The following is a 27,976-nucleotide window of genomic DNA, read 5'->3' on the forward strand; positions in this document are numbered from 1 at the left end:
CATGATTTAGATTATGCTTTAACAGTTTAACTCGGGTTAACTACAGCCAAGTAAGGACAGAAGCAGGAGAGCCAGTTAGAAAGCTATTGCAATAATCCCAGCAAGATGTAGACCAGGATAATATTGGGGCAGTACCAAATATCCAATTCTGAATATATTTTCAAGATAGAGCAAACAGGATTTCCTAACAGCTTGCATACAGTGTCAAAGAAAGAGAGGAGTCAATTATTACTAAAAAAGTTTGGACCCGTACAATTGGAAAGATGGAGTTGCCTGTTACTGAGATGGGGACGACAGTGGAAGAAACAAATTCAGCAAGATAAAGGCGAGCTGATTAAGAATTCAGTTTTGTGTCCTGCCCGGAGGGGCTCAGTTTATTGGAGTGTCCTCCCGTACACCAAAAGGTGGTGGGTTCATTTCCACGTAAGGGCACATACCCAGGCTGTCATTCGATCCCTGGTCGGGACACATTCAGGAGGCAAACAATCAATGTTTCTCTTACAATGATGTTTCTCTCACATCAATGTCGGTCTGTCTCTCTCTCCCTCCCTTCTCTTTATAAAATCAATTAAAAAAAAGAGATTTAAAAAGAATTCAGTTTTGCAAACAAAAACAAGTTCATAAATACAAACAAGAGAATGGCAGTTACCAAATGAGAAGGGGGTTAGCAGGAGGGTGAATTGGGTAAAGGGGGTGAAATATATGGTAACAGAAACTGGGAGGTGAGCATGCAATAGAGTATACAGACATCAAATTATAATGATGTACACCTGAAATTTATATAATGTTATTAACCAATGTTACCTCAATTAACTTAATTTTTAAAAAAGAATTCAGTTTAGAATTCACTAAATTTAAGGTGTCTATTAGTGGAGCTGCCGCTTAGGCAACTGTACATACTTGTCTGGAGTTCAAGGGAAAGTTTCAAGCTAGAATTTGACTCACCACCATACAGCTTTTTAAAGCCATGAGGCTGGGTGAGATCAGAAGAGCAACAGTGTACAGATAGAAATGAGAAAAGTCCTAGACCTGGAGACATTAAGGAGATAAGGAAAAACTACCTAAACAGTCTGAGGAGTGCCCAGGAAGGTTAGAGGAAAATCAGGAGTATGATATCCTGAAATCCAAGATAAGTGTTCAAGGAACGAGGGATGAACTACCAAATACTAGAGATAGGTCAAGTAAAATAAAAACAGACAACTGACAATTTATTTAGCAATATGGATAGGGCATTGTATTTTTCAAAAATAGTCACAGCAGTATTTCGAGTTGTCAGTCCCCATCCAGAGGCAGAGCCTATACCTTTAGTCATAAAAGGCAAAACAGCTTACACCTGCCTCTCTTTTGGAACACCCGTCCTTGCAACCCAACCACAATGCTGTGAGGAAACCCAAACAAAACGGAGAGACCACACGGAGAAGCACACATAGAAAGGAACCGAGGCTCCGGGCCAGACATGCACATACACAAGTTTTCTGATGACTGTGAGTCCTGTCTGAATTCTTGATGCACAGAAACACTGAGCATAATGAATGGTTGTTTTACACCTCTAAGTTTTGAGGTGATTTGTCACAACAATTTCACTGAATAAGCAAAAATGAGGCCACTGTTAATCTTTATAAGTGTAGTTTTAGCAGAATGGTGGGAGTGAAAGCCTGATTGCAGTGGATTCAAGAGAAAACAAAAGGCAGGGAACTGGACATATCCAGTATCTAGAACATTTTCAAGTGTTTTCTCTAAAGGAAAAGAGAAATAAGGTACCAGCTGGAGGGAGATATGAGATCAAGAGATTTGTATGTTAATCCTCACCTGAGGACATTTTTTCCATTGTTTGTTTTCAGAGAGTGGGAGGGAGGGGAGGGAGGGAGAGGGAGGGGAGGAGAGAGAGAGAGAGAGAGGGAGGGAGAGGGAGAGGGAGGGAGAGGGAGAGAGAGAGAGAGAGAGAGAGAAAGAAACATCTATGTGAGAGACACATGGCTGGTTGCCTCCCCCATGTGCCCCGACCAGGAGTGGTAAGCAAACCCTTAACGCTTGGGTGCGTACCTGACGCTCTTACCACTGATCTACACCAGCCAGGGGAAGAGATTGTTTTTTTAAGATGGAAGAAAATATACCATCTTTATTTGACAGAATAAGAGAAGGAAACATTGGTGATATAGGAGAGAAGGAAGAACAATGGGATCCAGCACGCAAGTGGAGAGGTTGGCTTAAGATAGATGTACATACAGTCCATTCATTTTAATGGGAAGGTAGCAGAATATTAGCGGCACAGATGCAGGGAGGTGAGTAGATGTGTCAGTGGGAGCTTGTAGAACGTGGCAGTTCTATCTGGGTTACTTCTCTCCTCAGTGAACTGGTAACTAAGGTTGCAGCCGTGAATGAGGGTGGAGAAAAAGCAGTGGAGGGTTAAGGGCAGAAGGGAGGACATTAAAGGCCCACTCGAGATTAGCATCCGTGAGCTTAAAGTGAACTAGAACATGACTGCATGCTTTCCTCTACAGTGAGCAGCACGGATGCAGAGACAAAGTGAAAGAATAACAAAGTCTCTCTTAGGTATGACCATAGGAGTGAATAGCTAAGGTAAGATGGAGAATATAATCCCTGAAGGAAAGGAGGTCAAGAAAAAAAAAGGCCAGGTTATTGGATGGATCAGCTAGATGGATATTAAGATCACCAAGAATTATGATAGCAGTGTTACAGATGGTGACAGTGAGCTAGGAGCTAAAAATCTTCAGGGAATGAAGGAGTGTGATACAATCTTGCTAGACTGCTACAAGGAGGAGCGGTGGGTGGTAACGTCTGATGGCATGAGATTCAAAGTTGGGCAATTTTAAGGAGGTGGACAGAGCAATAAAGAATGGGGATGTTTACCCCATAACACCAAGTGCAAACCAGAATAACTCACCCCCCAAAATATTTTTATTCATATGGAACTTGAGTTCTATATTGCTTAATCAACTTTTTTTTTTTATCAACAAACAGGTTTTAAAGACTTAAATAGATATATTATGCTCATAGATTAGAGGGCTAAATATTTTGTAAAGATGTTCATTCCCTCCAACTGGATCTACTAAATCTTTATCAAAATTCTGAAAGTTTTTGTTTGTTTCCGTGGCACTTGTCAAGTTAATTCTAAACTTTATATGAAAGTGAAAAGGGCCAAAAACAGCCAAGATCTTCATGAAGAATAAGATGGAAGGACTTGCCTGACAAGATGTTAAACTTATTATAAAACTATACTAATTATAATAGTGTGGAATTAGCACATAGATGGGCAAATTAAACAATGGAACAATTGCAAAGCCCTTCTAGGCTCACACATATTTAGAGCTATGATATATGACAGAGGTGGCAATGAAGTTAAGGGGCAAGAAGAACAATCCAAATAAGAGCATATTTTATATACTAATACTACCTTTTTCTTTGTGTATATGTATTTTGGCCCATATAGAACTGCCGTCATTTTTTTTAACAAATTACATAGTATGGGGGGGGAGCCTACACATATACTTCAATCGTTACATCACTCCTCCATCCCCCCAAAAATTGAAACAGAAATCACTAAAACAACAACAGGGAAAAAAAAAAAAAAAACAGGGACAAAACATGCAGATTTTTTGTTTTTAATCTTGGATTAGAAAGGGCCTTTCTAAAAACTAAGCAAAATATCTATACACAAATTTTTTTAATTCTGCATGGATAAAGATATCATTAAAAAGTTAAAATTTAAAACCCAAAAACCTAAGAAAAGTATTTATAATATATATGGCACCTCATGCCTAATCTAATTAATGTATAATGAATGCCTAATATTAATAAAACCAACAACCCATCATTTAAAACTACTAAAAAGTGATCACTACAAAAATCAGGATATCACCCTGACCAGTGTGGCTCAGTTGGTTGAGCATCTTCCCATGCACTAAAAGGTCACCAGTTCGATTCCCGGTCAGGGCACATGCCAGGTTGCAGACTTCATCCCTTGTTGGGGTGCATTTGGGAGGCAGCCAATAGATGTTTCTCTCTCAGATAGATGTTTCTTTCTCTCTCTCTCTCCTTCTCCGTTCCTCTCTCTCTAAAAATCAATAAAAAACATATTTAAAAAAACAGTCAGGATGTCCATTACTTTTGGAAGAAGCAAGGGAGAGGAGGTAGAAACAGAGGGAGGGCTGTGATTGGGATGGGCCAAATGGAGAGAATTTTGAGGTGATTATTAAAATTTTATTTATTATCTGCATGGTGATAAAGGTGTTCACCTTATAATAACTTATAAACTTTACATTTATTTGTGGGGGATGTTTTGTATCTGTATTTTACTTTATGATAAAAAGGTAAACAACAAACAAAATAATACAATAGAAATGGGCAAAGGACTCAAATGGCAAATTCAAAGAAAAATTGAGAAATTCCTTTTAAATTAGGGAAACACACATTCTTAACCTTACTCATAACTTATAAAAATGGAAATTAAGCAGGAGTTATTTGTCATTTGAACTAGCAATAAAGACATATCTGGTAAGAAACAACATTGACAAGAGTGTAGAACAGGAGGCATGCACTGTTGGTAGAACAACTATTTGGTAGGATAATAAACAATATCCATCAAAATTCTAAATAGATTTATCTTTTGACCCAGGAAATTCTATTCCTAGGAATAATCCTATAGATAGGTATATGTGCATAAGTCTATATAGGTATGATTACTGCAGCATTATTTATGAAAAAATTTATAAGTGTAACTCTATAATCAGATTGTCTAGGTTTAAAACCTGGCTTCAGTACTTACAAGCTGTGACCTTGGGCAAGTCACTTAAATTGTCTGTGCCTCAGCTTCCTTATCTGTAAAATAAAGATAATATTACTTATCCCCTAGGGTTGCTGTGACAATTAAATGAGTTAATGTATATAAAGCTCTAAGAACTGTACCTAGTAATACAGAGAGGTGTATCAGTATTAGATATCAACATTACTATTAACGATCTGAATGTCAACTAGTAGACTGGTTAAATAACTTACGCCATATCCAAAAATGTTTACACTAAACATCTTCCTCGTTATACACAAAAGATATAGTTAAGTTCACAAAGCCATAAACAGTCATTAACAATCTTAGGATATTTTTAAGCAAGAAGTAAAAAATTATGTTTGTTTTAAATATACCTTAACTTAGAAATTAAGTGCAGATTGATCTTTCTTCACTTTGTAGATTGTAGATTGGTTGTAGGTTACTAACCAACAAAATACATTATCAGTATGCAAAAGTAATCTGAAACTACGTGTGCTTGAGCATGTGGATAGATATTCAACAAATTAGCAGCTCAATGGAGCATTAGAATGCAAATAAATAAAAACAATTAAGGGTTTAACTTTAACCCTTTCCCACATTTTGTATCCTTAAATCTACCTTTCTGGAAATAGAAAAAGTCAACCTTTTGAGGTCCTCAGTACTCCAATTCACAATTATTTGTTGAAGAACAACATTGCTTATTTGGGGATACTATCCCATACAAACTTAAAACATCTAATACCAAATTTTAAAAGTTCATACTATTACTGGTAAAAGACTAATATACATGAAATACAGTAATAGAAATTAACCATATGATTCTAAGCTGTATTCATTTATCCAACAAATAAGTCCTTAATGTGTGCCATTTGTCAGAAACTGTGGCAATAGCTGTGTAAGTGAAAAAGTCTCTGTGTTTATGGAGCTTATATTTTTACTGAAGAGAGACAATATAAACAAATAGACAACTAAATGACTGACATGATTTCAGGTAGTGAGAAGTGGTATGATTAGGTAACATACAATACAGACTGCAAATGCTTTGAAAATTCAGGACAGAGATCAGAGAAATCTACCTGGAATAATAAATGGCTTAGTACAGTGCAGGGTGCACAGTAGTAGCTCCCTACCATTGTTATCAGCCTTATCCTCATTATTTTTGCCAGGGGGTCTAACGGATGAGACGTTGTAAAGGTGAAGGCTAGATCTGGTGTGAAGATGCTTTCAAGGCATAAAAACGTAAGACTGGAAGGCAAGGATGAGCATGGCAAATTTGTGAGACGCACCAAAAAAGCGATTGGATTAGAGCAGAAGACAGAGAAGAAATGAGACTTGCTAGACAGAATGGGCCAAATAAATGGGAGTCTTTAAAATTAAAAACAAGAACCTTTGGAAGTACTTAGTATGGGCAGTTCCTTCCCTGTATCTGGGGTCCACCTCAAGGCAAAAGTAAAGGGATTCATCTAGTTTGAAATAGGCAACCAGGAGGCCGTTACGTAGGCTTTTGAAGCAGTGTTCTAGGGAGGTCATTTTGACAAGTTGTATTTCATGGATTAAAAAAGAAGAGATTAAGATGGTAAATTTTATGTTAGGTGTTTTTTTGTTTTTTCTAACCACAACATACTTATTTTCTTTTTTAAAATAAGAGCGCTGAAGTCCAGAAGGCCAGTAAGAGATGGAGGCCTAGACCAGGGTGAGGGCAGAAGGGTGAATGGCCCCACCGTGGGCCACTCAGGTTACCTGGCATGTCTGGGGCTCTCTCCAGAAAACAGTAGCAAGCGCTCACCACCTTCTTCAGAGCGTGTGGGAGAGAATCAAGAAGCTCGGGGGAGGCCAGGTAACCACTTCCATCAATCCCCCACTGCTCCATCTTTCTCCCCTAGCCCGTGGGGTTCTACAGCCGAAGAGCGGGACTCAAGGCCCGGCTGGACGTCGGCTACCCAACTTCCCGGAGGTAAGGGTCCCCCCATCGGGGCTGCAGCTCCCCGAACCCCGCGACAAGCGCCAACCAACCGCGGCGCTCTCCCCCGCGCCTTTCTTACCAAGGGAGCCCCAGACCTCCACCGCCGCCGCGTAGCGGAAACCGGCCTCCGCCCCGACCCGTGCGCGCGCTGCCTGCTGATTGGCTCCACCGCAGCCAATCCCGAAGCTCGCTCGGCCGCTGACGTGCCGGCTGCGCCCCTGCCTTGGGATTGGTTGTCCAGCGGCGTGTGTCGCGCCTTTTCTGACGATTCAGACAACATGGAGGCGGAAGGTGGCGGTGATGCCCAGCTAAGGAGGAGAAGGCGCCGGGACCCGGAGGAAGCGGAGAAAACGGAACTCAGAGAAAGAGAGCTGGCAGCGGTAGTAGCAGTGGCCCAAGAGAACGAAGAGGATAATGAAGAGCGCTGGGTTGGGCCTTTACCTGTAGAGGCAACATTGGCCAAGAAGAGGAAAGGTAGTTACAGAGATAGGCACAGGGCGAGTTGCGGTGCTGCGAGCCCCGAGTGGCAGAGTTAAAGCCAGACCCGAAAATGGATGGGGTGTGTGTGTGTGTGAGGTCTTGTGCCCTCAAAAACGGGGGTCGTGTTTTCACTCCCGGGCACTCTACTTGTACGTCCTCCCGAAACAGCGATTAGGACGCAGTGTAGCGTCTTTTTGATGACTTCCAACACTATTAATCACTGATTTGTGGTAATAGATGCTAATGCTTACTTATGCCAGTAGCTACTGTGTTCTTGGCGCCTCTCACTTAATCCCTACAGCAGCCATATGAGGTTGGAATTTATAACTCCGTTTAGTAGGTGCGGAAAAGAGGCTGCTCTGAGGCTTTTAGTTCAGGGGTGGCGTTAGTGTGTGGGGATGCGAGGCGGGGGTGGGGGGTTGGCGGTGCCTATTTAGAATCATAAAGTGTAGGTAAATATCATTTCAACCCTGACTACCACTAGTGAGTTTAATGACCAGGGAAGGTAAGTTTCCTGCATCACATACTTTCATCTAAAACACGAGGTCTGTGGTTTTCAAACCATACTTCCTTACATACGATAGCATGAAGCATTTTGCCATTAACGTGGAATAGTGACAGACTTTTGTCAAGCAAAAGGAGTAAAGGGATAGATTAAATATTCTTTTCTTTCAAGTTGCTCTATGAAATGCTGTTAAATGTGTAAGACCATTAAAATGTGATCTTTTAAAAATTCAAATCGTTATCCCTCTCCCTACTTCACTCTTCAGTGGTTTCTCATTATTTTCAAAATAAAGTCCAAACTCCCAATGATGGCATACAAGGCCTTTCATGATACAGCCTCTCCTTATCTAACCAGCATAGTTCATACTTTTCTAACTCCTTATCGTTTCTACTCTGCTCGTGGGCCATTTCTCCACTTGGTGTCTCTACTTGGAATATTTACCCTCATCCCTTTCACTTGGCTAACCTTTTTTTTTTTTTTGGTTCAACCCTTAGCACTCAGCTCAGCATTCCCTCCTCTGGGATTGTGACTTCTCCAGTCTGTGCTGGGTTTTTAAAGCACGTTGCTAATAACTCTGAGATGTTTATCATGCTGAATTTACAGATAGCCTTCAAATTTGATGTATCTGAATTTTGCAAAGCTATTTTTTTGAACCTTGTATATTGACACCCTTAAAGTGTATTACCTTTTTTATTGCCAAGGCTTCCTGATAAATGTTGCCATAAAAATCTTTTCCTCATTGCACTTTTTACATTTTGAAATATATTTATTCATGTGATTGTCTAATGTTTCTCTCCACTGCTAACACTAAGCACATAAGAGCAAGTTTTGCTCCATTGCTTTGCGTATAGCAGGTACTCAATAAGTATTTACTACATGAATGAATATTACAATGTTTATGCTCTTATTTTTTTTAATTAGAATATTCTTGCATATCTTTTTTTATGGAAATAAGGGGGTGGGGAGAATCCAAAAATACAGAGTGATGATACTAGTGTTAGGGGACAAAGATCTTAGAAACTCAATACAATTGAGCCAAATGTGGAAATTATTAGGTGTGAAAAATCTTCACTCTTGATTAGATGCTCATTGTATTTATGCCAGTCAGTAGTAAATTCAGTTTGAAAAAATTGAAATTTTAAAACATGTATGAAAAGTTTAAAAAAATCATTCAAGATTTTGTCTGAAAGGACAGGGGTTTAGTAATATATTTAACTTTCTAGACATGGAACCATTTCCTTTAACATGCTCTTTGGATATTGGACTTTTGTATACATTTTCAGAAAGACATAAATGATTATATGGCACTACCTTTAATTAATCCGATGGATTCTCAAGGACAGGAACTATGTATTACTCGTCTTTATTCCATATGCCTTGAGACCTATTTTGTTAATAAATATCTGTTCAACAGGTGAGTTAACTGACAGCAAAAGGCATGTGTATCAGATAGGATTAAATTTAACTGCATATTATAGGAAAACCAAAAATAACGATAACATAAGAAAGATAAAGATTAACCTCTCTTGTGTGTAGAGTCCCAAAGTAGACAGTGTAGGATTGGTCTGGAGGCTCCAAAGGAACCCAGGCCATTTCTGCCCTAGCATCACTAGGGTACGGCCCTCATCTTTGTCCTGAGTGGTTATTAGAATTACAGTGCTCATATCCCAGTGCCAAGTGTTAGGACTGAGGCAGGGAAGAAGGGTACACCTTTTGAAGAAGACTTCTTGACTTTGACACAGCATTTCCACTTTTATCTTATTGGTGCAAGGTGACACCTAACTGCAGGAGAAGGTGAGAAAGGTCATGTTATAGCTGGATGTCAGTGTGCTCATAATAAAAGTGGGGATTCTGTTACTAAAAATGATGGGAAAGGCAGTTCATTGGACACAGCTTTAGTCTGCTCTACAATATTATAAAAAACAAATAGCTCATTTAACTGAGCAACTTTTTGTGGGCATGTTTGGATAAATAATCATTGGATTATTTTTTCAGGTACACATAGTCATTTTTAATAGTAAAATTGTTTATAATTCATATAATGAAATCAATATTTTCTCACATTACCACTCTTAAAAATATGTTTTCCCTGGAAAGTGCTTCAAAGGCACTTAACTAGATATTCTCTAGGATTTTCTCAACACTTAAAAAGCCCCGTATCAGTGCTTCAAAGAGGATTAGTGCTCAAAGATAAACTGAGGTGTCTTATAGATGGCCGCTGACCTCTCATTATTTAAAATAGCACTAGTAGCCCTAGCTGGTTTGGCTCAGTGCTTAGAGCATTGGCCCACAGACTGAAGGTCCTGGGTTCAATTCTGGCCAAGAGCATGTACCTTGGTTGCAGGCTCAATCCCCAGCCCTGGTCAGGTGCCTGTGGGAGGCTATCAATCCATGTGTCTCTCTCACATTGATACTTTTCCCTTTCTTTCTCTCCCTTTCTCTCTCTGAAAAAGCAATGGAAAAATATCCTTGGGTGAGGATTAAAATAATACTAATAATGGGGTCTATGTAGTTAGAAAGATGGTTTTGATGTTTTCATGAAGCTTTTTGGTTTTGGTTTTGAGTGTAACCTTCATATTAAGTCAGCCATTCAGTTTCTAAGTTCTGGGGACATTTAAGCATCTATATATTGCCTGAGAACTTGTCGTGACTGACTAAATAATAGTGCTATTCAGTACTGTGCAATAATAAAAGTTACAACTGACATGAGACACTGGATTTTTATTTTCATTACACATGGAAGAAGTTAAAGAAAATGTAATGTAGAATTTAGAATATACAAAATAGTATTTCGTTCCAGTTGTTAAAAATAATTTTGTCCTTTTTTCCTTAGTTCTAGAGTTTGAAAGAGTTTATCTTGATAATCTCCCCAGTGCGTCCATGTATGAGCGCAGTTACATGCATAGAGATGTTATCACCCATGTGGTGTGCACCAAGTAAGTCTATCATGTCTTTTTTCATTTTCTTCCAAGAAGATTTTTTTTTTTTAAATGCTTCAATTTTGATGTGGGCTTATAGAAGTAACTTTAGGATATTATGGATTTCTATTTAATTTCATATGTTCTGTGCTAGTTTAAGTTAAAGGGCTACATGTTTTTTTACTGCGTCACACAAGGAATGCTTCCTCTAAGACAGAACTCTTTAGTTTGTGTGTATATCTTTTGGAAATAAGTGCCCAAAGGGGATGAGCCAGGTAGTGTCTGAGCTTTCCAGAAGAAGAGTGTATTAGCCAAGATGGGAGTACTTGGTAGCTGGCCTCTTCAGTGCTAGTGTGGAAGAAGATGAGAATGAAGAAATCCTGGAAATGTCATGGGACTTTCAAAATAAGTGAGTGGGATTTGGAGGGGGATAATCATAATCGTAATATTCTACCATATGTTTACCTCATATTATGCCTAAATACTGTTTTAAAGCTTTTTCATAAATTATCTCACTTATCTTAAGAACAGTCTGTTGAAGTAGTAATATAATCTACATTTTATAAGTGGGGAAATAGGTTTAAAGAAGTTAAATGGCAGATGAGGCTGGAGAAAAAAATGCAAGGGTTAAGTCCTAGAGAGTTTTCTATTCCTCGTATGGATTTTGAACCTGTAACCAGGAGAGTAACATCAGATTGATTGATTGATTGATTGATTGATTGATTGATTGATTTTAATATATCTTTATTGATTTCAGAGAAAGGAAAGGAGAGGGAGAGAGAGAGATAGAAACATCAATGATGAGAGAGTCATTGATCGAGCCCACAACCCGGGCATGTGCCCTGACCGGGAATCGAACCCCGATCGCCTGGATCCTAGGTCGACGCTCAACCACTGAGCCACGCCCGGCCGGGCCAGATTTAGTTTTTTAAGAGCACTCTGGCTGTGGTGAAATTAATGGATTTAAATAGCGCCAGAATGGATACAGTGAGAGCAGTTAGGAGACTAGTATAGAAATCTAGATGAGATGTGATGGTGGCTTGGGTGATATTGGAAGTGATTATGGAAAGAAGTACATTAATTACTTTGCTCTTTGGATCAGTCTGTTCTTAATCTCTTGGAAACCATTTAAGATATAAATTTAATTAAAATACCTTTATATTTCATTTATAGAATAATTCTAACAGGCATTAGCACCTTTCCTCGTCCAAAGTTGTCAGTGTATAAAGCAGCATATTGGGCTAGAATTGCTATCACTCTCTCCTCAAGATTTTTTTTAAACCCAAGGCAGCAGGGTATAATAGAAAGATTATAGGTTTTGAAATTAGGCAGATTTGACATTGAATGCCACTCTCCAGTTATGGACCTAGGGCAAATACATTTAACATTTTAAAACTATTTCCTAATTTGTAAAATGATGATAAAAAATACCCACCCTAATAGAGTTGCTATAAAGATTAAATAAGGTAAAGTGTGTGAAATACCTGCCACATACTAGTTTTCAATAAATGGTTTCTATTTTTATATACATGAGATGATTCTGTACAAAATCTTTTTGATAATTTAAACAACCAAAATACCTTGGATAGGATACAAAACAAACTTATGTTGAATTTTGCTGTATATGAAAGTAATATGTTGAGATTTAATTATTTATGAACTTCTAAAAACTAGAACATTTTGCCTGTGAAAAGACTACCTATAGGGTAATTTTAGCATTAAAAGAGATTTCTTTCTTTTTTTAAATGTCAAGTCCCGGCTCAATTCTGAGCCTAGATTTTAATATTAAAATTAGTGCAGCAGCAACTGTTACGTTATCCAGAAAAGAACTTCAAAATTTGCAGTGTTCCATCTACCCTAATATAATAGCCTGCATAAAGGAAGGTTTTTTTGAAAACCTATTCTGAAAGAGTCATAGATTCTCAGTGAATGATTGCCTTGGGGGTATTGAGTGATTCATAGATTTGTTTTAGAAATTAACTTTTATAAATTTACATGTGCAGGACAGACTTTATTATTACTGCCAGTCATGATGGACATGTTAAGTTCTGGAAAAAAGTAGAAGAGGGAATTGAATTTGTTAAACATTTTCGCAGTCACCTGGGTAAGAATTTCACCTTTTTTTGGCTGTCTTTTAAACTGTACTACAGTTTTTTTTTAACTTTTTTTTATTTGAATCATGTGCATTTATTTCATTGGTACTTGGTGTATTTATTTCATTTATTTACACAGGAGTTATTGAGAGTATTGCAGTTAGCTCTGAGGGAGCATTGTTCTGTTCTGTGGGTGATGATAAAGCCATGAAGGTGTTTGATGTAGTGAACTTTGACATGATCAATATGTTAAAGCTTGGGTGAGTCTTTTTTTAATTATATATTTTTAACTTAGTGAAATAATTTTTAAACTAAACTTTACCATTTCATAGGTATTTTTAAACAGAATATGTTATTATTCCATTAAAAATGTACCTTTGGATTTTGCTTGGGAAATGGTGAATCCTTCTTATGATGCTATTTGGAGGCTTCTGCTGTGGTTTTTGTCATTAATCGCCACAGAAATTTCCAAACAGCATCATAGCAATAATTCATTATATCCATTTAACACTACTTAGTAACTAGGATCCACCATGTCTAATTTACTGGTACTTATAATTAAACTTGTGCTTATTTGAGTAATGTGGTATTATGTTCTTACAAAGCTTATGCACATTTTTGGAACTGAAGTTTATTGTTGGTGATTTTAAACTTTGAAGTATATTGATACCCAAACTTTGTGGTTAAACTGCACAGGAATGAGGCTAATACTTTGCTTTAAGCATGTCTTTTTTAAGAGAACATACTGAATTTATGTACTCCTAATTGAATGTCAACCTGAAAGTTATACTATTGTCAGAAACAGGTTTAAGACTTGTCTTCTTCTCCTCAGACTGCCATAACAAAATACCATAAACTGGGTGGCCTAAACAATAAATTTATTTTCTCACAATTCTGGAGGCTGGAAAGTCCAAGGTCAAGGTTGCAGCAGGGTTTGGTTTCTGGTGCGAATTCTCTTCTCTGTTTCACATTGTGTCTTCATTGGGAACAGGGGATGGAAGGAGGAATGGTACCTCCCTCTTCTTCTTAGAAGGTCACAGGCCTGTGGGGATAAGGCCCCCACCCATATGCCCGCATTTAAAACCTTAATTACCTCCTAAAGACCCTGTGGCCATATACAATCACATTGGGGGTTAGAGTTTCATATGAATTGGGATGTGGGAGTGGAGAACTGTAGTTCAATAATGAGCAGGACTTCTTTTGGAATTTCCTACAAAACCAGTGTACAAACCACTAAAGGAAATCAGTCTCATTATTTATGGTCAGAACTTACTTTTTGACCACAAATTGAAATACCTGTTGATCATCTGTCTTACTCCCCATCTTCCCCCCCCCCGACATGTTGCTATTTTTAAAAATCAAATATATTTATAAATGTTGAACATTTGCCACCTTTGTGGATATTGAAAGAGTATTTTTTTTAGGCTTTGATAGAAATTCTGAAAGAAGGGTCCCAAAATGTTTAGAACATTAGGACCATCATTGGAATAACTGTAGAACTTCTCAGACTGATTACTTTGAAGGAGACAACACTCATTTGCCTGTATAAGTTTGGTATATTGATTTGGTATATTGATTAACTCTGTACTGGGTTTTTTTATACTCCGGTCATCAGATAGAATGTTCACAGCTTATAGTTTTAAGATCAAGTTACCAATAATGAATGTGTTAAAAGCATGGTTTTCTTTTGGGCATAGTCATAACTAAAACGTTTGAGCTTTAGTATTTCAAAAATGGATTTATAACGTATACTGTTCATGCTAACATATTTAAGAGTAAGTTTATACATAGACTGAAACATAGAGTTCCAAAAAGCAATGTCCCAGACTATCTTAAGTCCCAGGTCAAACTAGGTTCCTTATCTGCCCAAAAGAAGTGAATCGTCTGCCATATGCAGTTCTCTTCTTATAGTTTGATAGATCCTCAGAAGTTATTACCAATGCACTGATAAGGTCAGAAAGAGAAAAATTAGTGACTGTTCTTAGTTGTTCCTCGCCTTTTTGTATCTCTCTCTGCCCTTTTTTTGAGCAAGGAATCCAAAACTAGCTAAGTCACTGGTCACTGGCCAGGGCATTTTTTGGTGGTGAGGGTAGGAAGGGATGCAGGGATGCTTGCTTCTTGTATTGACCTCCTTTTTCTCTCAATTTATTATTTCAGCTATTTTCCTGGACAATGTGAGTGGATCTATTGCCCAGGGGATGCCATATCATCTGTTGCTGCTTCTGAGAAGAGTACAGGAAAAATTTTTATTTATGATGGTCGAGGAGATAACCAGCCACTTCATGTTTTTGACAAACTCCATACGTCACCTCTTACTCAGATACGGCTAAACCCAGTTTACAAAGCAGTAGTGTCTTCTGACAAATCTGGAATGATTGAGTACTGGACTGGGCCTCCTCATGAATATAAATTCCCCAAAAATGTGAACTGGGAATATAAAACTGACACAGATTTATATGAATTTGCCAAGTGCAAGGCTTATCCAACCAGCATATGTTTTTCACCTGATGGGAAGAAAATAGCTACAATTGGTTCTGATAGAAAAGTTAGAATTTTCAGGTTTTTAACTGGAAAACTCATGAGAGTCTTTGATGAATCACTAAGTGTAAGTGCAACTTAAATTTAATCATGTTTTACTTTTCTGAAAATGTCTTTGTCTTGTGCTATTGCTTTAAAAGGTATGTTTTCTGAATATAGACATTTAGATTGCTATTTATTTTCTCTTAGCACATTAAAGATAATATCCAGTTGTCTGCTGTCTTGCATTGTTGCTCTTCAGAACTCTGTCCCCTAGGTTTATTTCTTCTGAGCCAGTGATTCTACTACTATGTATCTGTTTTTTCGGTTTTTTGTTTGCAAGCTCATTCTCTTAAGATCTTCAAAATGCATTTGAGGCACCCCCTCTTCCCACTCTACTCATACCTTTTTGTCTGTGACTATTCCCAAATTTATTTCTCCAGTTTTCTATTATGAACAAACCTGGTACTGTCTTTTTATTTTCTGTCTTTATGAGTGGCACCAATGTCCATTACTTGCAGAAGCCAGAAGCCTGAGTCATCCTTAACTCTATTTCCTTACCTGACAATTTTACTTTCTAAATATACTTTAAATCCATCCATTTCCTTTCAGCACACCTGCCACTACTCTAGTTAGTGATCTTTTGCCGGCTTATCACGTGGCTGACTGCTAGTGTCTATTCTGGCTTCCTCCTAATCTGTTATCCATGCTCCATCAGAGTAATCTTTTAAAAACATGTATCTGATCATGTCATCCTTTGAACCTTTCAGTGACTTCCTGTTCTTAGGATCAAGACCAAAATAACGGCCTGCCATGTTGTGGTCCCTTGCCTACCATTACAGCCTAGTGTAGCTCCCCTTTCTCCTTGCCTTTTACTCTAGCCAGTTAGGCCTTGCTTCAGTTTCTTGAGCATCCTGTTCTGTCTGCCTGGAGTGACCCCTTCCTCCATTTCTCCCATTACACATAATTACTGCTAATAAGAATTTGTTAGAGCCCTAGCCAGTTTGGCTCAGTGGTTTGAGTGTTGGCTCGTGGACTGAAGGGTCCTGGGTTTGATTCCGGCCAAGGGCATGTACCTTGGTTGCAGGCTCCTTCCCTGTCCCTGTCCCTGTCCCTGTCCCTGGTCGGGGCACATGCGGGAGTCAACCAATCAATGCATTTCTCTCACATCAATTTTTCTTCCACTCTACCACTCTCTCTGAAAAGCAATGGAAAAAGTATCCTCAGGTGAGGATTAAAAATTTGTTAGAGCATATCGTTATAGAGTAAGAGTTTATCCATGCAAAGTTGACCAGTTTTTGTGGAGACTTGGGTCTCATCAGCTGTTTTCATCAAGTGGTTCTCTAACTGCTAATGGTATGTTGAACCCTCTAAGCATCCGGGTTGACCCTCTGGAGCAGTAATGTTTATTGTAGGACAGTGTTGACTCTACAGTCTCTCTAGTGACTGATTATATTCCCTGCATTAAGCTCTTCGGAAATTTTGTCACTCTTATGGCACTCTTGTTTTGTGGCAAGTGTAATAAGTTAGGTGGATTGTCTGCCTGAAGTACTGTGAATCCACACAAATGTGAAGTTCTGTTTGCTAGTCAAATCATTCTTATGATGCATTTTCTTGTTGGAAGAAGATGGCTTTCCACTGTACTTTTAAGAAAAGGAGAAACCTTTGTGATTTTTTTTTCTTTAGTGGTGGTTGATAACTAGATACTAGTTTCAATTTAAATATAATTTTAAAAACTCTACCAACTTGCAGCTCTTTTAAGATTCCTTAGGATAAGAAATATTCAAATCTTAGTCTCTGGATATAAATCTCTTAGCATACATACTCTGAGCTGTTCAATCCCCTCTATTATTCATTGTTGTCTTCAACATTTGTTGACATGATAGAGCTAAGGTGTTAAAAGAGCTCAGTGTTAAAGTCTATGACAGGACCTGAGATTCAGAATGAGAAAGTTTGCACAAAAAAGGGCAAATGTCAGTTAAATTAGTTACAATGCTAGTGACTAGTAAATGACCAGAATTTCACAGTTCCATGTTACAGGGGGAAGTTTCTAACCAGTGAAGAATCCTAGTTTAACACACAAGAAATTTAATTGGATGGTGTGAAGTATCTTTTAGCATTTATTAACCAGAATCACTGCATATGGCCACACAGTTGTGGATCACAGAGGCCCTGCTAGTAAGGCTAGAAGTCTTTAGAAAGATTCTGATGTGCTCATCAGGTTGGATTAACATTTATAAAATACATATATGTAAGCAGATGCCATCTACAAACTTTAAATCTTAAAACTGAATTCTCTCTCTAGCAAAAATAATCAGGGGTTCCTCACTACAGAAACAGCATATAGGCTGTTTCTGACACATGAATATGTAAATCAGTAACATGTATCAGTCTCAGAGACTGGAGGAAAGGAACTCTAATGGCCACGCTCTTTGCTGGTCTATGGACCATTCCCTAACACATACCTCCTTTTGATTTTTGGAGTATATTGTTCTTTCCATATATAAAAGCTGGAGATTTCTAGTTAACACAGACATGGGGGGGAGTAGATGGAATATAAGTCTGGCTTATTTTTGTCTACAATGGAGAACTATTGAATTCTGCTCTTTGATGCTGTAAATGTCTGGAAAAATAAATGTAAAGATCATATCTTTTGGGAGGCTTATAGTGTAATAGTAGTAATTAGATGTGACCCCTATTTTTGTATATTATCTAAAAAAAGTAAACCAAATTTCCAAACTAAAGTGCACCCATAAAAATACTCATCTACATCATATTTACTATAGTAAATATAGTTCAGCTAGTCTATAGCTTATAAAAGGCAGCAGAAATATTGTTGTCCTACATCATATTTACTATAGATAGTCTAAATATAATTATAGTCCATATCAACACAACTTGAAACGCTTTCTGAAATACCATGAAATTGTTATACATTAGTGAAATAATAAGAATTTATTCATTCAACAAAAATTGAGTGCTGCCCTAGCTGGGTGGCTCAGTTGGTTGCAGCATCATTCCATATGTCAAAAGGTGGCAGGTTTCAATTCACCGTCTGGGAACATGCCCAGGTTGCCAGTTCAATCCCTCGTCAGGGTACATTCGGGAGGCAACCATAGATATTTCTCTCTCATATTGAAGTTTATCTCTCTTACTCTCCCATCCCTCCTTCCCTCTCCCTTCTTATCTTTCTAAAATCAATAAACATATCCTCAGGTGAGGATTAAGGAGAAAAAAATTGAGTGCTAATTATGTCAGGCCCCATGATCCTTATGTAAGGACAGCCTATAGCTGCATCACCCAGTATAGTAGCCACTAGCCACATGTGGCTCTTGAACACTTGATATGTGGCTATTTCAAATTGAGATAGACTGAAAGTATAAAATACGATTTCAAAGACTTAATATAAGAAAACAATGTAATTCTATCTCAATTTTATTAAATTGCTTAATGTTTAAATGTTAATATTTTGAGTGTGTTGGGTTGAATAAAACATTAATTTCACCTGTTTGTTTTTTACTTTTTTTAATGTAGCTACTTGAAAATTTTAAATTACTTATGTGGTTTGCATTATATGTCTACTAGAAAGTGCTAGTCTATAGCTTATAAAAGGCAGCAGAAATATTGTTGTTTCTATAGAGAAAGTAGTAATTATATTGGCTAACTGGTTTGTTTTTGTTTAATTAGAAGAACCAGTTAGTGTAAATTATTTTTTTATGGTTGAACATGTTTTTTATTTCCTGCTTATAGTGTTTAGAATCCTCCATAAGAGACATGTAAGTACACAAACTGTCAGTTGCTCTTAATGTATACTCTGCTTCTATTTGAATTCTCATTTTCTTTATTATGTAGCTTTTTTGTTAATAAGTGGTTTGTTTCCTAGATGTTTACTGAACTACAGCAAATGAGGCAACAGCTACCAGACATGGAATTTGGCCGACGAATGGCTGTAGAACGTGAGTTGGAGAAGGTGGATGCAGTGAGATTAATTAATATAGTTTTTGATGAAACTGGACACTTTGTGCTATATGGAACAATGCTGGGCATTAAAGTTATAAATGTAGAAACAAACCGGTAAGTTTTAATATGATGTATATTTTTAAAAAAATGCATTTATTGGGGACCATTTCCTCCTTCAGGGAAACAATGGGAGTTTTGTTTGTTCCAAGACAAGTGGAATGGTCCCAAATGTCTAAACTTAACCAAATGTTTTGACTGGATTTTTCTGTGGTCTTTCTGTTGTTTATACTCTTATGTAAAAAGTTTCCACTCATGTTTGTAAAAGAAATGGAAAGAAGATATGCATAGTTTCAAGGTTTTTTTGTGTGTTTTTTTTTAACAAGTTATAGTCTGTCTTTTGCTTATTGATTTAAATTAGCCTGGTTCATGTTAAATGTTGCCAAATATTTTAACCACAGAATTCGGCATTACATCCTGCTAGACATAAAATCAGGACTTAAAATGCATGAAACCACAATAAGCCTTTTGTGCAACAGTCCATTTGGTCTTAGTACAGAATAGCTACAATCAGATACTATCACTGAAGGTAAATAAGAACTTAAGGTATATTTTAAGGAGAAAAAATCTTGTGCTGTACATTCTCACATATAAACAACTTTATATTTGTTCTTAGCAATACAAAATCTTTGAAGGTTTGCAGATAAATTAAAATAATGGGGATAGGTTAAAACTGTATGACTGAATGATTATATATTTTTAACCAGAAGATTATAGCTGCCTACCAATTTTAAGTAACTTATTTAAAGTTACTTAAATAACTTTAAGTAAAGGGAGGGGGTAAAGAAGCACTTTTTAAAAACCTTTCATTAGTTATTTTGTACAAAGATAAAGGATAGCTGATTCCCAGCTTTTATCTGTAAAGATGTTATAACGAGTTAATTCCAAAAATTTTATTATATAAAACATTCTATTTTCAGGTGTGTGCGGATCTTAGGCAAGCAAGAAAACATTAGGGTGATGCAATTGGCTTTGTTCCAGGGAGTAGCCAAAAAACATCGTGCTGCAGCTACTATAGAAATGAAGGCTTCTGAAAACCCTGTTCTTCAGAATATTCAAGCTGACCCAACCATAGTCTGTACGTCTTTCAAGAAGAATAGATTTTATATGGTATGTGGAAGTACTAAGAGATGGACCTTAATGTTTCTTCCAGTTTGGCTGGAGTGTTATTTTCTTAGCTTGTACTTTGAACTGGAGAGAATGTCGGCAATAGTGGCAGACTTTCTGAACAACCAGAATACTACCTTACAGCATTAATATTGTAGAATTTTAACTAGTGCTGGATTTTAAGTATTTCTGTATTGTATTCTGTTCTGTTTGGAAAATTTTTTAGCCTGGCTTGTATAACTATTTGTGTTGTCTAAGATGATAGGAAGTAAGTGGTTATGGTAATAATTGAATCCAAAACAGTCTTTATGGGGTTTTAAAAATTCCTCTGTTTTTATTATTTTACAGTTTTAACTCTTTTACATAATTTATCTCCCCTGAACTTGCACACTTTCTTCTCCAAACACATTTTTTTTAACCTTTTGACTCCATTGTAATGTTGCTACCTTAGAATTGTATATTCCTGAGTAATTTTTTCCTAGTGAATTAAAAGTACTTTGCGTGTTAATTAAAATGGGGCTCAAAGTCAAACTTCTAAGCTATTTAGAAGTAGCATTGTCCTAACTGTTCAGCCAAGCAGAGACCTCTGCCCTTGCATTCTGTCCTTCACACTGCAGTTAGAGACTTTTTTAAGACCCAAATGTGGTTACAGCAGATCCTCAAATATTATCATTTCGTTCTAATGTTGAAGAGAAAGAAAAAAAATTGATTCCCAGCTGGAACTACTGTCAGTGTGGAGTTTTGTACATTCTCCCCATATCTGTGTGTGTTTTCTTTGGGAACTCGTTTCCTCTGACATCCCAAAGATGTACACATTAGGTTAGCTGCATTTCTGAACTGCCCCCGTCCGAGTGAGTGGAGGGGTGGGAGTCAGTATGCATTGCGATGAAACGGTGTCCTGTCCAGGCTTGATTCCCGCCTTAAGCCCTGAGCTGCAGGGATAGGCTCTAGCCACCCAGTACCAAGAACTGCAATAAGCAGGAGGAGGGAAAATAATCATCTCACTGGTTCTTACTAATCTTCCGTTAACGTATGTATAGCTCACATTTATGTCAATGTTTAATTTCAGTATTTAATATTTGAAGTGTTTGGGGTCTTTATTTAGAAGTTTGGCGATGGTTTTGTGATCAGAAGTAATGCCATAGGAACTTAACTCGTTTATGTCAATTATCCTGTGGTAAGATTGGTTTTGTTACACATTGTTTTTGTTTTTCATAATTGTGATTAAAGCCCCATTTCCAAGAACCTATTGATGACTTCAAGTGTCTGACTCCCCAGCTGTCTCTATTACTGCCCCTCCTAGTGTATCATCCTTCACTTTTAGTTGATTGTTACATTGACCACACTGAACTTGATCTCATTTGTGATAAGTTGTCTTCTTTTTTACATCTAAGCATTTGCACAGGCTTCTTCTTTTGCCAGCTACACACAGCTCCAAACTCCTACACATACTTCAGATCCCAGCTTGGAAGCCTTCTCTGACATCAAGTCTGGATTAGGTGTGCCTGGTTGTGTTGGTGTCCCATTTTTTGGAATAATTTGCTGATATATTTTTTGTTTGCTGACACTGTCATCTCCTCCTCATGATACTATAAAATCCGTAAATATAGGCACTGTGTTTTCTTCACTATTAAATCCACAGTGGCCCATTATAGTATATTCATTTATTCATCTGACATATTATAAGCAGCTATGGTGCTGTTAAGGTTACCAGCATTTGATACATGTAGGAAAGAGCAGTTTCCCTATTCCAACCAAGCTTTAACCTAGAATGGGTACATTCTTTTAAGGTGAGAATTTTTCTTATAACTTTCAAAGTCATTGCTAAATATTAATATGTGTTAAAATAATTTTTCTTGTTTTTACCTATAATTTAACAGTTTTGAAGGTAAAAATCACAGAGGATAATTTTTGATATACACTAAAAACATATAATTTTCCAACCACTTTATTAAAAAACTAACAAGTTTTCTTTTTCTTTCCCCAGAGTTTACTTTTATGTTGACTAAACCACAGATGTTCCTCTTAAACTCTGAAGAAATAGAAAAACAAAATAAGTCACTCACAGTGCATTTATACAGCTAACATTTTCATGAATTATCTTTCAGGTTTATTAGATGTACATATTCTTAAGCAAAATTAAAATGGTATATATACATTTCTATTTTCAAATCCAGTATCTTGAAATAAAAGTAAAATTTTACAAAATTTGAACTTTAGTAGTTTTATATGTGAGCTAAATCAAGATAATTTAGCTCAAGAATATTTAAAAATTCATATGAATAGTATAACAGACATGCCATTCCTTTGAAACTGGAGAGTAAGATGTGAAGGCAGTCACGTCCTAGTTCGGTTATTTGGAATCTATTCTGTTGGACCAAGGAATGCTGTTAGGCAAGACAGGGCCTGGGCACGAGCTTTACCTTCCTGGAACTCAGCTGGCATCAGGTAGAGCTTTCTTGGGAGGAAAGATTCCTACTTACTGAGAGTCAAATAAAAGAAACAGGGCTTGAAAAATCCAGAGTTTTAACAATTGAAGGTTTTTCTCAATTCTCCCTATACCCCGTGGATCCTGAGGTTTCTGTAACTTCACCCAAAGTTTGTATTCTTTCTCCCAAGCTTCAGGGTTTAGGTATATCCACTGAGACTCTGCAAAAAAAAAATCAAGATTCACTACTGATTTATCTTTGAATGCTCATCCTACCTAGCACCAGGTCCTGCTCATAATATCTTACTCATAATAATAGCAAGCATTACTATGTATACAGTGTCCTCTATACAGTAAGCACTCTTCTCTAAGCAGTTTACATCCCTTCATGTAATCTTCACGACAGGTACCATTTTGAGGTAGTTATTATTATTTCCATTTATGAATGAGGAAATGTAAGAAATAGTTTACTTCCCTGAAGTCACATAACTAGTAAATGACAGAACTGGACTTCAAACCCAGGAATTCTAAAGAGAGAAAAGTAGACAACAGGTGGCAGGTTAGGACATGGTAGAAGGCAGAAGTAAAGCCCTACGAAAAAACCCTGCATCTTCCTAAATTCCCCAAAAAATTCCCACTCAAAAGGATATTAACCCTTTGCGGTCGTATTAAATTTGGACATGGGTGTCGTACTGGTCGGAATTAAGAGCTTTCAGAGAAATTATGAACTGATACATGAATGGAGTTAAGATTCGTATGGTTCCTTGCTGTGGTGGCTGAGAGCAGACATACGACCAGAACAGTAAAAAAGCTTTGGTGGCTGAGAGTAGACATACGACCGGAACGGTAAAAAAGCTTTAGTGGCTGAGAGTAGACAAACGACCACAAAGGGTTAAGTCCAACTTAAAATCATACATCTTCGTTATATAGATTATTTTCATATAAGTATAAAAATAATTTAACTGCCTTACACACGCAGTGACTCCTGAGGTGATAGGAAGTGATTCCTGAAATAAGGATTTATTTTGATATGAACTCATACTTTCCTCAAATACTTAAATAGAAATGAAATTTCTTGATCATAAATTTTAACCAGATGAAAAATTTAATTCACTCACTTTTTATTTTCCTCCTTTAGTTTACCAAACGAGAACCAGAAGATACAAAAAGTGCAGATTCTGACCGAGATGTTTTCAATGAGAAACCTTCTAAAGAGGAAGTCATGGCAGCTACTCAGGCTGAAGGACCCAAACGAGTTTCAGATAGTGCCATTATCCACACAAGCATGGGAGACATTCACATCAAACTTTTTCCTGTTGAGTATGTACTGTTTTTGTTGTCTAAACCACCAATGGAAATGTGTATATTTGAAGAAAATGTGCAACTTAGAATTTTTATTTTGACTTAAAGAATTTTGAAGAATTGAAGTGTTTGATAGAGCATCAAGCCTGAGATTTCTGATAACTGTTCCACTGGAAAAAGGGAAATTTTTATACATACATACACATACTTAACAGGTTTATAAAATATGAAGACAGAATATCTTTGCTGTGAAAGTGCTGAATGAACCTAAAAAGTGATATACAAATATATATTACTATTACCATTAACTGCACATCCCAAGTATAAGATTTGTTGCTCGCTTATTATAACTGGCTTTCCTCTCAAAGCAGATCGTTAAGGGGAGGATAATTATTTTTCTTTCTTGACAATTGCTGGGCATCTACCTCCTTTTCCTTAGACCCACTAGCCTTATTTTTGAAAACGAATTCCAATAAAACGTGTAAGAGTATTCCATTGAAAAAAGCAGAAGAGTATTCTGAACAGTTTAAAAGTTTTCAAAATGAGCATGCAAATACCAAATACACTAAAGTACCTCTGGCTAGTCTTGATTCAAAAGGTGACACCTTTTCTAACACCTTTACTTAAAAATACTTAGTTATTTTGGATATGAATGTTTTATCATACCATTCCCTGGTACTGAACAAAGAACTAGGTAGGTCTCAACTCCTGGACTATCTCATTTCAAGTGCTTAAAACCTATGTACCCCATTAAGCCTGTTGCTCCCTGATGCACTTCATGAAAATTCTCTTGATTTTCCCTTCCATTCTGAGCTCTAAGAGCTATTACAGGATAATGTACCACATTAAATCATCCTGTGGGGTTAGTTAATATTATTTAGAATGCTTCATATTCAGTGTGTCTGATTATCACTTAAAGTTGATTCACTGAAATAGTATCTCAGTAAATAAGTCCTTGGTCAGGAATGTATCACAGTACCATAACATTGTTTTTATGAGAAAATTATCTTTCTTGGGAACTTAACCCACCATATAGATCAGATTGTATATATTTTAAGGTGCTATGGTTGTTTTTTAAACTAAATAACCTTGAAATCTAAATATTGTCAAACTCAATTATAACAAGCAATCCTGATGTAAAGATACTACATTAAACTATAATATACTACTAAACAATAATAATATACTACCGCTTATATGCCCTTTCAACTCTTGTTTTCTCTCATATTAGAAGAGGTTTTTAAAAAAAGACTGTCCTTCTGAAACATTCAGATGATATTGAAAATACCATTAGGATGCAGAACTGCAAGAAATTATGTTACATACTCTGAATAGATTTCATATTCTTAATATATGTCTTACTTTAGGTGCCCTAAGACAGTGGAAAACTTCTGTGTCCACAGCAGAAATGGTTATTATAATGGACATACATTTCACCGTATAATTAAGGTAAGTTATGCAAATTTTATTATTTAAGGAACCGTGTATTATTACATAACAAGAGGTTTAAACCTAAGGCATATCATTCTCTCAGTTTATTAGAAGGGAATAGGAAAAATGGACTATGGAAGCCAAAAGAAGAATGGTCACGAATATCAGATCCAGAACTGAGAACAGGAATAGTAGCATAATTATCTTTTTAGAAACACTGCAGCAATACTTTATCAACAGCTGAAAACAAGGTCACATGCTGAGTAAAGGGTCATGCTGAGATAAAACCAATAGCCAGGGCAACCTGTTTCTAGTGGCTAGGTAAATTCTAGGTCTAGAAGAAAAGATTTTAAATAATAGAAGAGCCCAGGTGCAACTTAATCTGTGAGAACCACATTAATACCTGAAGAGCAGAATGAACTCTGCCCAGGCTTTTGTTGGGCAGCATTCCATAAAACTGATGTAGTTCTTGGTTACTGACAGGTCAGAATGTCAGGAGGAAAAGTCAAACTTCAGGGCTCTAGAGGAATTAATGAAATGGAATCCAGAAAATCCAGTGTTTAGGGAGAGGAAGGAGAGAAGAATTCGGCAATTATGTAAGATCTAATATACTATACAGATCCTGAAACTTATTTACACTATTAGTTTTGGTTAGATTATTGAGGAAGATATACATGTCTATAAATGAGAAGACCTTTGCATTTTTATTTTAAATTAGGTAGCAATTGAGCAATAGAAGTATATCATCCAAATTAAAGTGTAACTTACTAAGAGTTTAATAAAATTTTAAAGAGTGACTGTTAACTTACAATTTTATTGAATACAAAGCACTCTTGACAAACATAACTCCAGAACATGCATATAGAAAAGGACAATGTAATATGTTTTTTTGTTTACTTTCTGTGAAGGGCTTCATGATTCAGACGGGAGATCCAACAGGTACTGGTATGGGAGGAGAAAGCATATGGGGAGGAGAATTTGAAGATGAATTTCATTCAACATTACGACACGACAGACCATATACACTCAGCATGGCTAATGCTGGATCTAATACTAACGGATCTCAGTTTTTCATAACTGTAGTGCCAACGGTGAGTAGAAGAGCATTATGTGTAAGCCACAGGTTCATAGGTTATAATCTAAGAGTGAACTCAGTGGAAGAGAAAGATGCATTATTCTGTACCATTATTTATATCTGCCAGGATGTAAGAATGAAAACAGTTTAGATAAGAAAATATAAAATTACCTAACAAATCAGATTTATTTTGTAATACGGTGCTTCTGTAATTTAGGACACTTAAGTTTTAGTCATCTTTGCCACTATTATTGTTTTGTACAGTTCAAAACAAATTATTTCACCCCTGGTCCTGTTTCCTCATCTTTAGAATGCAGGATTAGAGTATATGAATTCCTGGTTTTAAGACATTTTCTCCCACATTTTTATATCTCTGAAATCAGAATGCAACCCAATAATCGATGGCATTGTAGATTTGATGGAATACAGTATAAGAATATCTAGCTCTATTGCTATGCAGTTCCACATAATTATAAACATTATACACTTTATATTTTGGAATTAAGTACTAAGCAATGAAGGAAAAATATAACTACTATCTGCCAGGCACATAGTCTTGTGTAATATTTAAAATACTTCTAGTATCACTATACCCAGTTTTAAATAATAGATGAGGAAACAAACATGACTGATTTGCTTTGCGGAAGGTCAAGTAGCAGAGCCAGCATCTGATGCCAAAGCACATGCTGCTGAAACTATTCCAGTTACCTTTTAATTGTGCGGGTAGGATTCCTGCAGAGAACTTTTAAAGCCTTAGCCATAATTCTTTAAACTATGCAAAGAATCTTGCCTTTAACAAACACGTTCCAGCTCCCTTTGGTCTGAAAGATGCAGATATTTAAACATTATACTATGCTTTTATATTTTTCTTATAAACATGGAAATTACTCTTAAAATCTTCTAAGTGAAATTACTGTAAATCTTTTTAATTACATAAAAAGTAAAGCATAAATTTGAATTCTTTAATTTGCTCACCCAGAGGGTGTGAATTAAGAAACCTGGCTTACCAAGATTTTTCATTTGTACTCCAACACAGCCTTGGCTTGATAATAAGCACACAGTATTTGGAAGAGTGACTAAAGGAATGGAAGTTGTACAAAGGATCTCCAACGTCAAAGTCAATCCCAAAACAGATAAGCCCTATGAGGATGTCAGCATCATAAATATTACTGTCAAGTAAAATCGGATGTTTTATTGTATTTGTAAATAAAAACACACATATAGTAAACACAGGATTATTTTACGTTGGGAATCTCCTAAGACTTGCTGAACATACAAATCATGTTTCAAGGATTGCAGTATTGTATTTTTATATTTTTCATTAAAGGCCATTTTTTAAAACACTGCCTTTTCC

General features: G+C 36.7%; 2 protein-coding genes across 4 annotated transcripts in view; one reads left to right on the plus strand and one right to left on the minus strand.

The window, feature by feature from the left end:
* CENPK (centromere protein K) overlaps window positions 1-6,847 on the minus strand; it is a 29,569-nt gene extending 22,722 nt beyond the window's left edge. Inside the window, exons 1-2 of one of the 2 annotated variants that reach the window (XM_087815387.1) lie at window positions 6,829-6,847; window positions 4,787-4,839 (exon numbers count right to left, since the gene is read on the minus strand). The gene's annotated coding sequence lies outside the window, so the exon portion shown is untranslated. Of the gene's footprint in view, window positions 1-4,786; window positions 4,840-6,526; window positions 6,740-6,828 lie in introns of those variants that run through there. The other variant, XM_016202637.2, reaches the window with a different exon arrangement.
* A 180-nt stretch (window positions 6,848-7,027) lies between these two features.
* PPWD1 (peptidylprolyl isomerase domain and WD repeat containing 1) lies at window positions 7,028-27,965 on the plus strand. Of its 2 annotated transcripts, XM_016202639.2 has the most exons (11): window positions 7,028-7,223; window positions 10,568-10,670; window positions 12,656-12,756; window positions 12,885-13,005; window positions 14,903-15,350; window positions 19,146-19,336; window positions 20,200-20,389; window positions 23,953-24,134; window positions 25,484-25,565; window positions 26,456-26,638; window positions 27,659-27,965. In XM_016202639.2, the coding sequence occupies exons 1-11, from the start codon at window positions 7,028-7,030 to the stop codon at window positions 27,800-27,802; spliced, it is 1,941 nt and encodes a 646-aa protein (XP_016058125.1). In that variant the 3' UTR covers window positions 27,803-27,965. The 2 variants fall into 2 exon arrangements, with proteins under 2 accessions (XP_016058125.1, XP_016058126.1); XM_016202640.2 differs by lacking the exon at window positions 10,568-10,670 and having other exon boundaries at window positions 7,181-7,223.
* The last annotated feature ends 11 nt before the right edge of the window (window positions 27,966-27,976 follow it).

This window comes from Miniopterus natalensis, chromosome 3 (genome assembly GCF_054644295.1).
Source record: "Miniopterus natalensis isolate mMinNat1 chromosome 3, mMinNat1.hap1, whole genome shotgun sequence".
NCBI lineage: Eukaryota > Metazoa > Chordata > Mammalia > Chiroptera > Miniopteridae > Miniopterus > Miniopterus natalensis.